The following is a 15,193-nucleotide window of genomic DNA, read 5'->3' on the forward strand; positions in this document are numbered from 1 at the left end:
GACTGGACTGAAGGCACGCTGGCCCGATGTTTCCCCTTTGCATTGGGTAGACTGGGCTGAAGCTACTCTGGTCTGATGTTTCCCTTTTGCATTGGGTAGACTGGGCTGAAGCCACGCTGCCCCGATGTTTCCCCTTTGCATTGGGTAGACTGGGCTGAAGCCACGCTGCCCCGATGTTTCCCCTTTGCATTGGGTAGACTGGGCTGAAGCCACGCTGGCCCGATGTTTCCCCTTTACATTGGGTAGACTGGGCCCTGGCTCCTTACATTTTCCAGGATGGCCCTGCAGACCGGATCTGACCACGTCACGAACCAGATCCAGTTCGAGGCCTTATGTTTGACACCCCTGCCTTTGAAAGACAAACATCACTCTACAGATCCTAAAAAGTTGCCTACATCTCTGATGGCTTCCATGATAGCTAAGGGATTTTTCAACTTATAATGTACTAGATCCAGCCTCCTAGAACAGTGTTTCTCAATTTGGTTACTTGAGGAATTCCCCAGCCAGCAGTGAATTATGGGAGTTGAAGTCCATTCATCTTCAAGATTGAGAAAAACTGCTCTAGAATCAAGGAAGGCTTTATAGTTCCAAGGGATACGACAGACGCATCCTATTGGACACGGGATCCGCTCACAACTTGGATGTGACAGCCATTGCCTATAGGATCTCAAATACTAGAAGGGTAGTTCTCAACTTACAACAGTTCACTTAGTGACCCTTCAAAGTTACAACGGCACTGATAAAATGACTTATGAGTGTTTTTCACACTTAGGACCGTTTTAGCAATCTCAGGGTCATGTGATCAAAATTCAGGTGCTTTGCAACTGCGTGACCCATCAAAACCGCGGTCCACTAAAGCGCGCCCGATTAAAGCGCGTACGTGACGTCATCAACAGCGCGACGAAAAAAATTAAAAATAAATTAAATTAAAATTAAATTAAAGCAAGCCGATTCACATAAAGGTAAGGGTTAGGGTTAGGGTTAGGTTAAGGGTTAGGTTTAGGGTTACGTTAAGCGTTAGGGTTAGGTTTAGGGTTAGGTTAAGGGTTAGCGTTAGGTTTAGCGTTAGGTTAAGGGTTAGGTTTAGGGTTAGGTTTAGGGTTAGGTTAAGGGTTAGGTTTAAGGTTTGGGGGGGTTAGGGTAAGGTTTTCGCTTTAATTTTAAATTTACCGCTCACAGCGCGATGTTTTTGTCGCGCTGTGATGACGTCACGTACGCGCTTTCATCGAGCGCGCTTTATTCTACCACGGTTTTGTGGTGGAACCTTGCAACTGGCATGTATTTATGATGGTTGCAGTGTCCTGGGGGGGGGGGGTTGTTCATGGGATCCCCTTTTGCAACCTTCTGACAAGCAGAGTGAACGGGGAAGCCAGATTCACTTAACAACGGTGTTATTAAATTAACAAATGCATCGATTCACTTTAACAACTGTGAGAAGGCGGCTGATAAAATGAGGCAGATTTCACTTAACAACTGTCTCGCTTAGTAACAGGAATTTTGGGCTCCGTTGTGGCCGTCACTCGAGGATTAACTATAATTAAAACGTGCACAAAATACCCAAGGGGCATTGAGATCTCAAGTCGTGCGCTGCCGTCTCGGTCTCTAAATCAAATCGGATTGCGACCTTTGATTTTCCACTCACATTTCCAGGCCAAAGTCGAAGTAACTCTTGGCTTCCGAGCAAATATTCTTCCACAGCTCCTGGGGACTCATGGCAGCCCAGGCGGTGTTGTCGGCAGTGCCCAAGTTCCGGTTTTTCCTCCGCTTGTTCTTCTTCCGGGAGACCAGCTCGTCGGCAGGGAGGTGACCCACGGGGTTAGGGAAGGAGCTTAGGAAGCAGTTGAGGAAGTGACTGATGGCAGCCGATAACCCTGAGAGTTCCACTCCCTGTGAGAGAAAGAGAAGAGCCGGGGTTGGTCTAGGATTCACTTAATGACCGCATTGCTTAGCAACCAAAACTCCATTCCTAATTACAGTCATATTGAGGACTACCTGTGTAACTATTATTATGGGTGTGTGTTATTTATTTGCATCCCGCCTTTCTTATTTTTAACAATAACTCAAGGCGGGGAACAAATCCCAACACACACCTTCCTCCTATTTTCCACACAACAGCAACCCTGTGAGATGGGTTGAGCTGAGAGAGAGAGGGATTGGCTCAAAAGTCAGAAAGCTGACTTTCATAGCTAAAGCGGGACTTGAACTCGTATAATGTCTCGCTTTCTAGCTTGCTGCCTTAACCACTAACCCAAATGGACTGTTTCTCTCCTGCACTATTAAAAGAGCGAGCGCAAAAAAACCAAAACGCCTCAGAGAGGTATTATACCGTAAACCATGCTCAACCATTGGGGAACCCACTTGTAGAGGAGACCCTGGTTTAGAAACTGTTCCAGCCACACATACCGTATTTTTCGCACTATGAGACACGCTTCCCCGAAAAAAGTGGGTGGAAAAATCTATGCGTCTTATAGAGCAAATATTGCAGTGGGCCGGGGGGGGGGGGGTTGGTGACCACCTCCGCTTGTTATCATGTTTCCCCCAAAATAAGGCAGGGACTTATTTTCTTTTGACCCCCCCCCCCCAATTTTGCTTGGGCCTTATTATTGGGGAGGGGACTTATTGGTTTGGGGTTGTTGGGTGGCTGCTTTCTTGCGAGCAGGCGCCTGAAGCGGGCACAGTCTCAGGGGCAAACGGCTGTGTTGCGCTGTCGCAGCAGCGCAACAAAGCCATGAGGTGACCATGCTCATGAGCAGCCGCCCTGAAACCCCCCTTTTTAGCAGGGCAGAGCACCACTCACCGACCCAGTCATATCCCAAAGGCGCTAAGCCGCATGGCGCTCTGCCCGGCTGGAAAGAGAGGTTGCGTGAGTACTTGTTCTGCCTCCAGCTCGCGTGCCTCCCAGACTCACCATGCCCAGCTTCCCCTGCAGGGCCGGGCCAGGGCTCCGGTGCCACCGTAGCCCTGCTGCCACCGCGGCCATGCTCCAAGCATAACTGGCTTCCAAACTCGGGAGATCCGCTGCCAAGGCTTCTGGCAGTGGCCGCTCTGGGACTCTATGGTTGTGGGCTGGCTGCGGGAAGACTCTCTATCCCACCAGAGTCTTCCAACAGCCAGCCCACAACCATAGAGTGTAGTCCCAGAGCGGCACTGCCAGAAGACTCGGCAGCAGATCTCCGGAGTTTGGAAGCCAGTTATGTTTGCAGCATGGCCGCGGCGGCAGCAGGGCTGTGGTGGTGGTGGCAGCAGCAGCAGCCCAGCCCCGCAGGGGGAGCTGGTCATGGTGAGGCTGGGAGGCACGTGAGTTAGAGGCAGAACAAGTGCTTGCGCAACCTCTCTTTCCAGCCAGGTAGAGCGCCACGCGGCTTAGCGCCTTTGGGATATAACTGGGTTGGTGAGTGGCGCTCTGCCCGGCTGGAAAGGGGCATTGCCAGGCGGCTGCTCGTGAGAGCAGCTACCCAGCAATCCCCCGCTCCAGCTGGGCACAGCACAACCCACCAACCTAGCGGTATCCCAAAGGCATCAAGCAATGTGAGCGCCTTTGCCCCCCCGGCTCCTGTGGTTTTGCGCCTTCAGGATATCGCTAGGTTGGTGAGTGGCGCTCTGCCTGGCTGGAAAGAGAGGTTGTCCAGGGGGCTTATTTTTGGGGGAGGGCATATAAAATATGGCATGGCCTTATTATCAGGACATGTAATTTCGGGGAAAAACAGTACCGCTGCTGCCGTTCACAGCCCGCCTGGGAACACTGGAGTTTTCACTGCTGAACAGCTGATTGGATTGGCCTCTGGAATACTGCTGATCAGCTGTTCTAGGCGGTAATTGCCGCTGCCAATTGCCACCGCCGAATGGCAGCTATAGGTGACAGTGGCGGCGAGTGGCAAATGGCGGTGATATTCTGGGAAGCCGATTCAACTGCCAATCAGTTGCTGGGCAGTGAAGGGTACAGTGTTTCCCGGCAGCAGCAGCAGCTCAGCTCAGTTGACCGGTGGTGGGCGCAAAAGAGCGGAGCTCAGACGAGCCACGTGCTACGATAACGTGCTGAAGCTGACCAGGCTGTTTGCTGTAAGGGCGCTAGGCAGATGAATACCAGATGGATGCTGGGAGGCAGAGACAGATTTTTTTTTTCGTGTTTTCCTCCTCTAAAGCTAATGTGGGTCTTATAGTCCAAACAAATACGGGTAAATGTGCCAAGGTGTTTGAGAGTCAAGAGTTAGCATGCAAAAAAAAAAAAAAACATTTTAGCAAAGTGTCTTTATTCCAGAAAGAAATCCAAACAAGGTTAAAAAGTGTCCCGAGATCTGGCTAACCAAGAATGCTGGCTAAATGTCCCCTTTACTCAAGGTGAGACTTTCTTTTTAGCTGTGCCAAAAACAATCCACAACCTTCATCTGTTCCCCCCCCCCCCTTTCCTTTGCTTTTCAAAGGGGAAACGCCAGGGAAGATGGAAACCTGGGTGAGAAATCTTTGCAACAGATGCAGGCATGCAAATGTTGCTGCAGCCATCGAGAGAGACTCCTCACCCCACCCCTGCTCCTCACAGAGGCCTGTACCTATTTTAGGTCCTAATGAGATTGCATTTCCGGTTGCTAGGCGACAGTCCCAAGGGCCTAATGAGGGAATGGCTTCTCTTAGTTTGAGGAAGGAGACTGGGGAGGGTGCGGGTGGGTGGGTGGGTGGAGAAATAATCACGCTAAGGAAAGGGCAGCAAGTGATGACATTCAGAGTCGGATAACCCAATTCATACCTGCAGGTATATCTTGAAGATGTGCTTGGCTGACCGAGTGATCAGTTCCGTGATTCCTATTTTCTGTATTCCAAAGAACAAAAGCAGTTATTACAAAAGGCTCGGGCTGCCCTATTAAAACAAAACTTCTCCAATTCGACATAGGATCTTGCCTGGCATTCTTTCTCTCAAAGACAGAAATAATTCTGGATTCTTGATTTGGGGCTCCCTGGTATGTTAGAACTACATCTCCCAGAATTCCTTAGATGATGACCACTGATGGCGAACCTTTTTCTTTCTTGCGTGCGCGCACTATCTCGCACCACCAATTCAATTCTCCCCCCTCCCTGAGCATGCGCACAAGACCCCTCCTCAGGCTCCGGAGGCTTTCCTGAAGCCCGGGGAGGGCAAAAATGGCCTCCCCCAGTCAACTGAAAACCCTCCGGAAGCCAAAAACAGATCATTTTTGAACTTCCGGTGGCCCGTTGGGGGAGTTTTTCACCCTCCCTCAGCTTCAGGAAAGCTTCCGGAGCCTGGGAAGGGTGAAAAATGCCCCCAATGGGCTAACCGGAAGTTTGGAAACGATTGGGAACAAATTTCTGGTTGGCTTGTTGGGCCTGTTTTTTGCCCTCCCCAGCCTCTGGAGTCTTTCCTGAAGCCTGGGTAGGGCGAAAAAGGTCTCCCCCGGCCTTCTGGAAGGCCGTAAATCAGCTGGCCAGCACGCACATTCGTGCCGGAGCAGTCTGTTAGCATGCCAGCAAATATGGCTCCGCGTACCACCTGTGGCACGTATGCCATAAGTTCGCCATCACAGCCTTAGGCACGGCTCAGGTTGGCTCCAAATTCAGGAAATGTTATGACTTTCCCTAAAGAAAGAATGGTAGAAAGTCCCAGGCTGCAGGAGTCACAAACTACATTTGCGGAGAGGCAGAGGTAGAAGACTTGGCTCACATCCTATTTGATTGTTGCTTGTATAAGGGGTTGAGACACAGGTACCTTGGTCCATATACCAAATGAAGGACCCATTGGGATCCCCATAACAAAACAACTAACCTTATGTGTGGCCAGAACCTGAAAATAATATTTAACACAACATGGTACTTAAACAAAATGGTTTGGTTGAGATCTGCATACGTGGGACTGATTAGGGTAGATTGTAAGGATGACACAGAAATATAATTTTATCATATTTTATCTATATCTTACATTATTGTATTCTACTCCAATTTCATTTCAGATTGTATTTTATTCCAATTCCATTTTAAATTGTATTTTATGAAATTAAAATTGCTTTGATCAAATTTTAGTAATAATTCATTTCTGGAACTTTGCACTTTTGATATGGCCCAAGGGCTAATCGATAAAGACTCAATGCACGTAAAAGAAAACCTCCACACCAAACTTGCTTTCTTAATGGAGCTTTTCAGCCCAAATCCTGCTTGCCTTTGCTATTTTCATAGCATCAACTGAATGGAGACTCAGTTACCCTATGGGCTGTGTTCACGCCACACGCTTTTCCCAGAGCAATTAAAAGCACAGTGGAGGTATCTGCGTAATGAGTTTTAACCTTGATTTTGTTTTTCTAGGTTAGCATACTGTGCAAACCCAGGCTTTGGGTTAATTGATGATTCAAGGTTTTGGGAGAATGGTTCCAAGTAGTAGGGAGCCCTAACAAGATAAAAGAGATATTTTCTATGGTTCCCGAGTCACTGCTAACAATTCACCAATCTCTAACCAGGAACACCTTTATTTTAATGTAGAAGCCATCAGGAGTCCTAAAGGTGCTTTTTAAAGAAGCAACAGGATTCTCTGGTTTTTCTTTGAAGATGTTTCACTTCTCATTCAAGAAGCTTCTTCAGTTCTGACTGGATGATGGGGAATGGAAGCAGAGGTGATATTCAGCCGGTTCTAACGAACCGGTAGCAGAAATTTTGAGTAGTTTGGCGATGTACGTATACTCGACAGATGCTCATTATGGCGAACCTGTGGGGTGCGTGCCTGAAGTGGCACCCAGAGCTAGGTCGCCTGGCACATGTGGCATCGCCCATTCCTCTTCCAGATTTATGGTGTGCATGGGCACATGATGATCAGCTGCCCTTTGTGCGTGCATCAGTGCCGGAAACTGGAAGAGTTGATTTTCCGTTTTCCGGTGTGAGCCTGCACACCGGCAAGCTGATCATCATGTGCGCATGTGCGGCAGTTTCCGGAAAACTTGCTGGTCGGTGCACATGTGCGTGCCGGAAACCAGGCAGCTCCTCTTCCAGGTCGCGGCCTTGACAAGCGCTTCAGCACTTCGCGCCAAAAAGCTTTGCCATCACCGCCCATATACATTTGTTTAATTAATTAGATGACAAGTGGGAAAAAAAACTAGAAGGCTTACATAGATGTGATCAAGTTGATTCTGGGCGGGAGTCTCCAGGATGAAGGTGACCACTTTCCCCAGATAGCGCATGTTGATACCCCGCTGATGCATGGCTTCTGCTAAGGTGGTGCCATCCATGGGCAGCATGGTGTGGTCGAGGCAGTCCTTGACCTTCAAGAGAAAATAAAATCGAAGAGGTGAAAAGGGTCTTTGGTTGGAGAACAGCAATGCGGTAGTGGTAGATAAGTGTCACCGCTTTCCGTTCTCTGGAGGCTCTTAAGTAGAAATTGGACATCTACCTATCAAGGATGGTGTCAGGCCTGGAAGCCATATTTTGCATTGGGCCTTCCGTCAGCCACATTCAATGCTGTGGGAAAATGGGAGGGGGGATTATATGCAGTACGGGAGATATATAGTCATAACAACATAGCATTCCTTTCTCAGAGAGTCAAGGAAATTCTGCCCTGCACTTGGAGTGGTGTGACTGGGAGGCATCTCCAGTTGGGACAGTGCCTGATTGGATCATGTGATGGACATGTGGGTGGTGGGCAGAGGCTTGGACTTTCTTTTGGGTGGGGAAGCTTTCAGATTCTGGTTTTCCCACATGTGCCAATATGACATCTCTAATAAAACAGAACTTTGAGGGAACTCAAACCTCCAAGTCTTCTTTCATTGGGGGTGTTACTTGGACCTCTGACAGATTAGTTTCTTACGATTTACAATTGCGATTAGTTTCTCATGATGGGTTAATAAGTACAGGTAGTCCTCAATTTACAACAGTTCACTTAGTGATCGTTTGAAATGATTACGGCACTGAAAAAAGCGAGTTATGACCATTTTTCACCACTGATGACCATTTGCAGCATCTCTCTCGTGATGTACACTCGGATGTTTGATAACTGGCTCACACCTATGACAGCTGCAGTGTCCTGGGGTCAAGTGATAGCAATAGCAATAGCAATAGCACTTAGACTTATATACCGCTTCATAGGGCTTTCAGCCATCTCTAAGCGGTTTACAGAGTCAGCATATTGCCCCCAACAACAATCCAGGTCCTCATTTTACCCACCTCGAAAGGAGGGAAGGCTGAGTCAACCCTGAGCCGGTGAGATTTGAACAGCCGAACTGCAGAACTGCAGTCAGCTGAAGTAGCCTGCAGTGCTGCACTCTAACCACTGCGCCACCTTGGCTCTTCAAGTGATCCCCCTTTGCAACCTTCCGACAAGCAAAGTCAAGATGTGAAGCCAGATTCTCTTAACAACCGTGTAACTAATTGAGCAACTTCAATGGTTCACTTAACAACTGTGGCAAGGAAAGTCATAAAATGGGGCAAAACCCACTTCACCAAATTTCTTAGCAACATAAACTTTGGGCTCAATTGTAATCGTCAGTTGAGGACTATCTGTATCTTATGATTGATGACGATGATTGTATTTTAGGATTATGATCATGATTTATCCCTTGTTGATTGTCTGTACACTGAGAGCTCGTACACCAGAAACAAATTCCTTGTGTGTCCAATCACACTTGGTCAATAAAGAATTCTATTCTAGTCTACTTTCCCTCTCCATTGTTGGGATGGACAAGAGCAGGGGCCTCCAACCTTGGCCACTTTTAAGACTTGTGGACTTCATCTCCCAGAATTCCTTGGCCAGCATGAGAGTTGAAGTCCAGAAGTCTTAAAATGGCCAAGGCTGGAGACCCCTGGGGCTAGAGGACCCTGGTGGTCTCCTCCAACTCCACAGTTCAACAATAACTCTTTTCTTTCGCCGTTCCTCAATCATGAGCCTGCTGATATCGGTCCTAATCCACTGCAATGGCCTACTGAAATGAGGATGAGACTCTGAGGTTGCCAATCCCTAACTCAGAGGACAGACCAAAGTCATCTTTTTATATCAGATCATCCACAAAAGAGGAAGGGGATTAAAACCTCCCCCGAATAAGCAGCTTAGCAACCCGGAATATTCAAATTAAGCTCCTGAACACACGTCCTTCGACCCAGCCAATCACCAGGGAATAATGAAGTAGGATTGTAACTTTGGGGTGGAAGGAAAGAAGATGCAGGGAAGACAAAGGCGGTTTTTCTTCCTCCTTGGTGTAAAACTTTCAGATCTGATGCCAAAATCATTGCTATTGGCTTCTTATTACATAGGCGTGCTTTGGTTTGTCCATTCTTTGCCCAACTTAGGTGCTTTCCAGTCGTGTGGCCTTCAGCTCCCAGAATTCTCCTGCCAACATGGTGGCCATTGCTGAGAATTCTGGGAGTTGGGAGTTTATACCTATGGAAAATATATAGCAATAGCAATAGCAGTTAGACTTATATACCGCTTCAGCCCTCTCTAAGCGGTTTACAGAGTCAGCATATCGCCCCCACAGTCTGGGTCCTCATTTCACCCACCTCAGAAGGATGGAAGGCTGAGTCAACCTTGAGCCGGTGAGATTAGAACCGCTGAACTGCAGATAACAGTCAGCTGAAGAGGCTTGCAGTACTGCACCCTAACCACTGTATCACCTCGGCTCTATAGGATGAGGGAGTCCAGTTTAGTCTATCATACTATTCTTTCAGGATATGTAACAAGATGCAATTTATTATCCATATCAATACTACTCATTCCTATTCTTTATATACAGTTGTTAAATATATTACATATAAGAGCCATGGTGGCGTAGTGGTTAGAATGCAGTATTACAGGCTAACTCTGCTAACTGCCAGCCGTTCGATCCTGACCGGTTCAAGATTGACTCAGTCTTCTTCTGAGGTGGGTAAAATGAGGACCCAGATTTTTAGGGACAATATGCTGATTCTGTACACCACGTAGAGAGGGCTATAAAGGACTATGAATAGTATATAAGTGCTAGTGCTATATTGCTTTTGTGATGAGATTGGAGCATATATTGCATTGAAATATCTGTTGGTAATCGTAGGTTTTAGCAAAAGTATGTGGCGGAATTAATTTTGTTTCTTCTTGAAGAAATTGGACAAACGGTTGCAGGAACTGGGTATGTCTAGTTCAATGAAAAGAAGGACTAGGGAGACATGATAGCACTGTTCCAATATCTCAGGGGCTGCTACAAAGAAAAGGAAGTCAAGCTATTCTTCAAAGCATCTGAGGGCAGGACAAGAAGCAATGGGTGGAAACTAATGAAGGAGAGAAGCAACTTAGAATTAAGGAGAAATTTCCTGACAGTTAGAACAATTAATCAGTGGAACAACTTGCCTCCAGAAGTTGTGAATGCTCCAACATTGGAATTTTTTAAAAAGATGTTGGATATCCATTTGTCTGAAGTGGTGTAGGGTTTCCTGCCTAAGCAGCGGGTTGGACTAGAAGACCTCCAAGATCCCTTCCAATTCTGTTATTCTATTCTATTCTAAATTGGGAATATAAAATCTTGGTAGACACGTGTATCGTTATGCATATCAGACATATCATTTGCAAACTCCAGGTGGCTCTTGTGTTTTTCTCAAAAACAACACCCATCCTCCTTTAACCATGGTGCTTTCCCAAGCCTGTTCCTTAACCTTTTGAATGTTCACTCACCAAGCCTGGAATTTGATACGATACTAGAAAAGCAGCTGCATCCTTCAGTAATCTCTTTTGATCCTGAATTTGCTCTTTGCTGGACTCTGGAAAGCGGACACCTGGGAGATAAGCAGATTGTGGGGTTTTTTTTCCCATCCCTCTTTCAGATTAAACCGAAGCAACCGCCCCCCCTCCCTTCCATCTGCAAACTGCACAAAATCCCCCCCCCTTCAGTTCAAGACTGGGCTGTTGAGATTGACAGCAAAGGACCAAAGAGTAGGACCTGTTGGAAAATTCCAATCCACCTAAAACACGACCCTCACCTGGCGAGAAGATATCTGGATTAAACCGTATATCGAAGGCCGTGTTACTGATGGAGCCAACAGCTTTGCAAGCATTCTGAATCACTTCTCTGCTTTTGGGGTCCACTGTGTGAGAAAAAGAGAAAATGATGTGAATCAGGGTCCGAGAAACATTTACAGACATTAAGAACTGGAAATCAAAGGGCGTCAATAAGCAAATAGTTCTCTGTTTATGGTGCGATCCAATTTGAGAAAATTGATGCTTTTTGTGGATCTGCTGCAAAATTATAATAATAAAAAAGTCCTGCAGACATGGGAAACACAAGTACTCAATTTCTTTCACTCCCAGAGCCCATGTGGCTCAACTGAATTAGGAATGGAGGCCCACGGTATAGTTCTCCCCTCAGCACCAAAGCACCTGGTGAATTTGTGCTTTGGGCAGGAATGAACTAATTGTCTCCTGCAAACTCCCCTTTCTTGCCTCTCTTATTCCCTATGGGAGGGGCAATTCACCGTCCATCTGTGGCCTTACTCCCAAGTCGACCCCTGTTCTTTAACTGTTCCCTTTAACTGTTCCCTTCATCTGGCAACTGCATTGGGAACAGGCCCCAGTCTCATTGATGTCTGACTCTGAAGGCAGCTGATAACTGTCAGATGGCCCTGGCCTCACCTCTGCCTCCAATGCAGAGCACTCATCAGAGCCTTCCACAGACTCCAGGACTGGTCCATGTTCCTCCCCAACCTCCTCACAGTCTGAATCTGCTGCCAGCCCCGCAGACCGCTGGCGGGCCACAACAGGAAGCTCCCTGGCTGACTTTAGGCCAGGGGTGGGAACTATGGTAACTTTATGACCTGTGGACTCCAACTCCTAGCATGGCTGGCTCAGGAATTCTGGGAGTTGAAGTTCACAGGTCATAAAGATGCCATAATTGCCCACGCCCGCTTTAGGCCAATCTCGCAGTCATACAGCCATTGTGTTGACGTGATGAAGGTATCTCACTGAGAGTGAGAACCCAGTTCTAGTCCCTCCCTCAACCATGGAATCTCACAGAGCAATTTCGGGCCAGCTGTTCTCTCTCAACTCAACCTACCTTATAAGGTTGCTCTTAGGTGGAAAATAGGAGGAAGGACTACTCTCTATGCAGTGGTGGGATTCAAATAATTTAACAACCGGTTCTCTGCCCTGATGACCAGCTGGGTAGGCAGGGCTTGGTGGTCATGTGACTGGGTGGGTGTGGCTAACTCAACGTCACTCAGGTTGATGGGCGCTTTGCAAATGAGACAAGGGTTAACCGGAGAGGCAGTTTCTGTAAGTAGCGCAATAAAGATTAGGCTAGAAACACCACCAGAATGTTCCTTCCTTCCTGCCTTCCTTACAGGATTAGCCCTGTAAAATTGGGGGGGGGGGGGAGAGATTTCTTCCAACAATCGGTTCTCTGAACTGCTGTGAAAGTTAACAACTGGTTCTCTCGAATAGGTGCGAACCGGCTGAATCCCATCACTGTATCTATGCCACCTTGAGCTCCTGTGTGAAAAACAGGATGTTAATCTAACCATAAATAAAACCACCTAGCACGCTGAGATGGAGGACCCTGAAATGGATTCCCACCACGAGAGTTGATACCTGCTCCATCATCTGATGCGATGGTCTCTGTGAGCTCTTTCACCTGCTCTAGACCGGGAGTATTATCCTCCATCTTGCTGACTTCTAGCAGAGGGGTCTCCTTGTCTTCCACACCGTTCTCTGGAAAAGTGGTAGGGCTGCTGCTCCCGTTTCCCGCCGAGGGGCTACTTGGCTTGTTCGCCTTTTGCTGCATTAGCTGCAGAGCAGCCAACTTCATGAACATGAGATACCTATTGTAGACGGGGGGGGAAGAAGAAGAAAAGAGGAGGAGCGGACTCGATGAGTAAGGATGACAGAAGGAGCAGGGTATATTTAGGCATGAAGGTTCCGGATCTTCTAGAACATGGGTCTCCAACCTTGGCAACGTTAAGACTTGTGGACTTCAACTCCCAGAATTCAACTCTGGGAGTTGAAGTCCACAAGTCTTAACGTTGCCAAGGTTGGTGACCCCTGCACTAGAGAATACTAGGAGCCTACAAAGACATCACAGAAAGCAGTGGAACTAAAAAGGGTTTGGATTATTGGTTTTGTAACTCTGCAAAAAAATTAAGGACAGGAATAAACAACACAAGATCCTTCCATTTCTCTGCAAAACACACACAGATGCATCTTTTTAGGGGTGGAGAAATGGAGAAGCCAGGCCAAAATCAAGCTGCAGATTAAATCTGTAATTAAGCAATTAAATCTTGGTGGTGCAATTTCTTAAGTTTTCCTAAAGTCTGTAGCAAACAGACCCTTCGCTGTTTTTAGGGTACTTCTGAACAAAACAAACCAGAATCTATCTATCTATCTATCTATCTATCTATCTATCTATCTATCTATCTATCTATCTATCTATCTATCTATCTATCTATCATCTATCTATCTATCTACCTACCTACCTACCTACCTACCTACCTACCTACCTACCTATCATGTGTGTGTGTGTGTGTGTGTGTGTGTGTGTGTGTGTGTAAAAGAAAAGCGAATCACTGCAGTGGTTTCATTAGTAACACGGTTAAATTGGTTGTTAAGGGAATCTGGCTTCCCCATTGACTTTGCTTGTCATAAAGTCACAGAAAGGGACCATATGACCTTGGGACACAGCAATGGTCGTAAGTATGAGTCAGTTGCCAAGCACCTGAATTTTGACTATGTGACCATGGGGATGCTTTAACAGCGTTAAGTGTGAAAAACGGTCATAAGTAACTTTTTACAGTGCCGTTGTAACTTTGAACCACCATTAAACAAATGACTATAAGTCAAGGACTAATTAGTAAGGAACTCTTACGGACTCTCACTTTTCTGAAAACGGTGGTTAAGTTTGAAATAAAATCTGCTTTTTCCTATCTTCAAATGATGGACGGATTTTGCTTCCATGTTAATATCATTTCAGAAGTATAGAAGCCGCGTATCTTAGCTGATTCTTCCCCCTTTTAGATCTAGATTCTCTGCCCTGAAGACAAGCAACTGCTTAAAACAAGGTACTCTTTGTTTCCAACCTGTTTGTCACACCCATGCTTCACAGTTTGGTGTGGCCTTTTCTATGCTCACTGGAGCATGAATTTCTTACCCCCTTAGGCCAATTCCCAGCTGCAATAGTTAAGATTTTGATGTTTAACTGATGCAACTGGGGGGAAAAAAAAGCTGTTGTGAAGACAGGAATGAATGGAGAAACATTTCTGGACCTGGTGGCTTTTAACTTTCACAATTTGACAAATGGATTTAACAACAGGGGTTAAAAAAAAAGAACCTCAAAATGGCTGTGAATGACCCCCCCCCCCTTTTAAACGTGTCCAAAGGAGGCTTGGCTTTGATCATTTGATTTATAGCTGGGTTTTTCTGACCATGAGCCACAGAGGCCCCTGAAAAATCACAGCACCATTAGATGCAGCACAGAAATCATATCCAATCTACACCATTGCTTCCTTGATTACTAGTTTTTTTTTTAAAAAAAAAACTCCATTGGTGCTAGTTGAATTTAGAAAATGAACCTGTCTACTGATCAGTGGTGGGTTTCAAAAAAATTTCGAACCTACTCTGTGGGTGTGGTCTCCTTTGTGGGAGTGGCTTGCTGGCCATGTGACCTGGTGGGAGTGGCTTGCTGGCCATGTGTTCTCTCTCTCTCTCTCTCCCCATTTGTCTCTCTGTCCCTTTTTTCTTTTTTTCTTTCATCTCTCTCACTTTTTCTTTCTTTTTCTTTCTCTCTTTTTTCCTTTCTTTCTCTTTCTCTCTCTGTGTGTGTGTGTCTCTTTGCCTCTCTCTCCATCCCTCCCTCCCTCTCTCTATGTGATTCTCTCTCTGTGTCTGGCTGGCTGGCTCTCTCTCTCTCTCTCTCTGTGTATCTCTCTCCTCCAGTGGTGGGTTTCAAAAATTTTTGGAACCTCTTCTGTAGGTGTGGCTTGCTTTCCAGGTCCACTGGTGGAACCTCTTCTAACTGGTTCGGGAGATTTGACGAACCGGTTCTACCGAATAGGTGCGAACTGGTAGGAACCCACTTCTGCTGCTGATGCTCAAACCAGATGTGCAGACAGACCCCCAGAGGTTCCAGCTATCTTGATACTTTCAGGTGCATGAGCATGCCTCTTCTTGTCCCTGAATTTTCCAGAAATATTGTCCCCAAATGTTCAGAGTTACATTTTAAGGTTTAGAATTGTTTTAGTTCCCCATCCTTTCAGAGGACAG

The 15,193-nt window shown here is 46.6% G+C and overlaps 1 protein-coding gene across 1 annotated transcript in view; it reads right to left on the reverse strand.

Moving 5' to 3' along the window:
• The window catches only part of CLUH (CLUH binding protein of NUMT mRNA), a 112,262-nt gene that overhangs the window by 23,084 nt on the left and 73,985 nt on the right, over nt 1–15,193 (reverse strand). The window contains exons 11-16 of the mRNA XM_087717186.1: nt 12,530–12,759; nt 10,927–11,031; nt 10,622–10,722; nt 7,101–7,253; nt 4,742–4,804; nt 1,643–1,887 (exon numbers count right to left, since the gene is read on the reverse strand). Of these exons, the coding sequence (XP_087573312.1) occupies nt 1,643–1,887; nt 4,742–4,804; nt 7,101–7,253; nt 10,622–10,722; nt 10,927–11,031; nt 12,530–12,759 (897 nt within the window). The remainder of the gene's footprint in view (nt 1–1,642; nt 1,888–4,741; nt 4,805–7,100; nt 7,254–10,621; nt 10,723–10,926; nt 11,032–12,529; nt 12,760–15,193) is intronic.

Source organism: Thamnophis sirtalis, unplaced genomic scaffold (assembly GCF_051295495.1).
Source record: "Thamnophis sirtalis isolate CommonGarterSnake01/CBP01778 unplaced genomic scaffold, rThaSir2_p1.2 scaffold_6, whole genome shotgun sequence".
Taxonomy (NCBI): domain Eukaryota; kingdom Metazoa; phylum Chordata; class Lepidosauria; order Squamata; family Natricidae; genus Thamnophis; species Thamnophis sirtalis.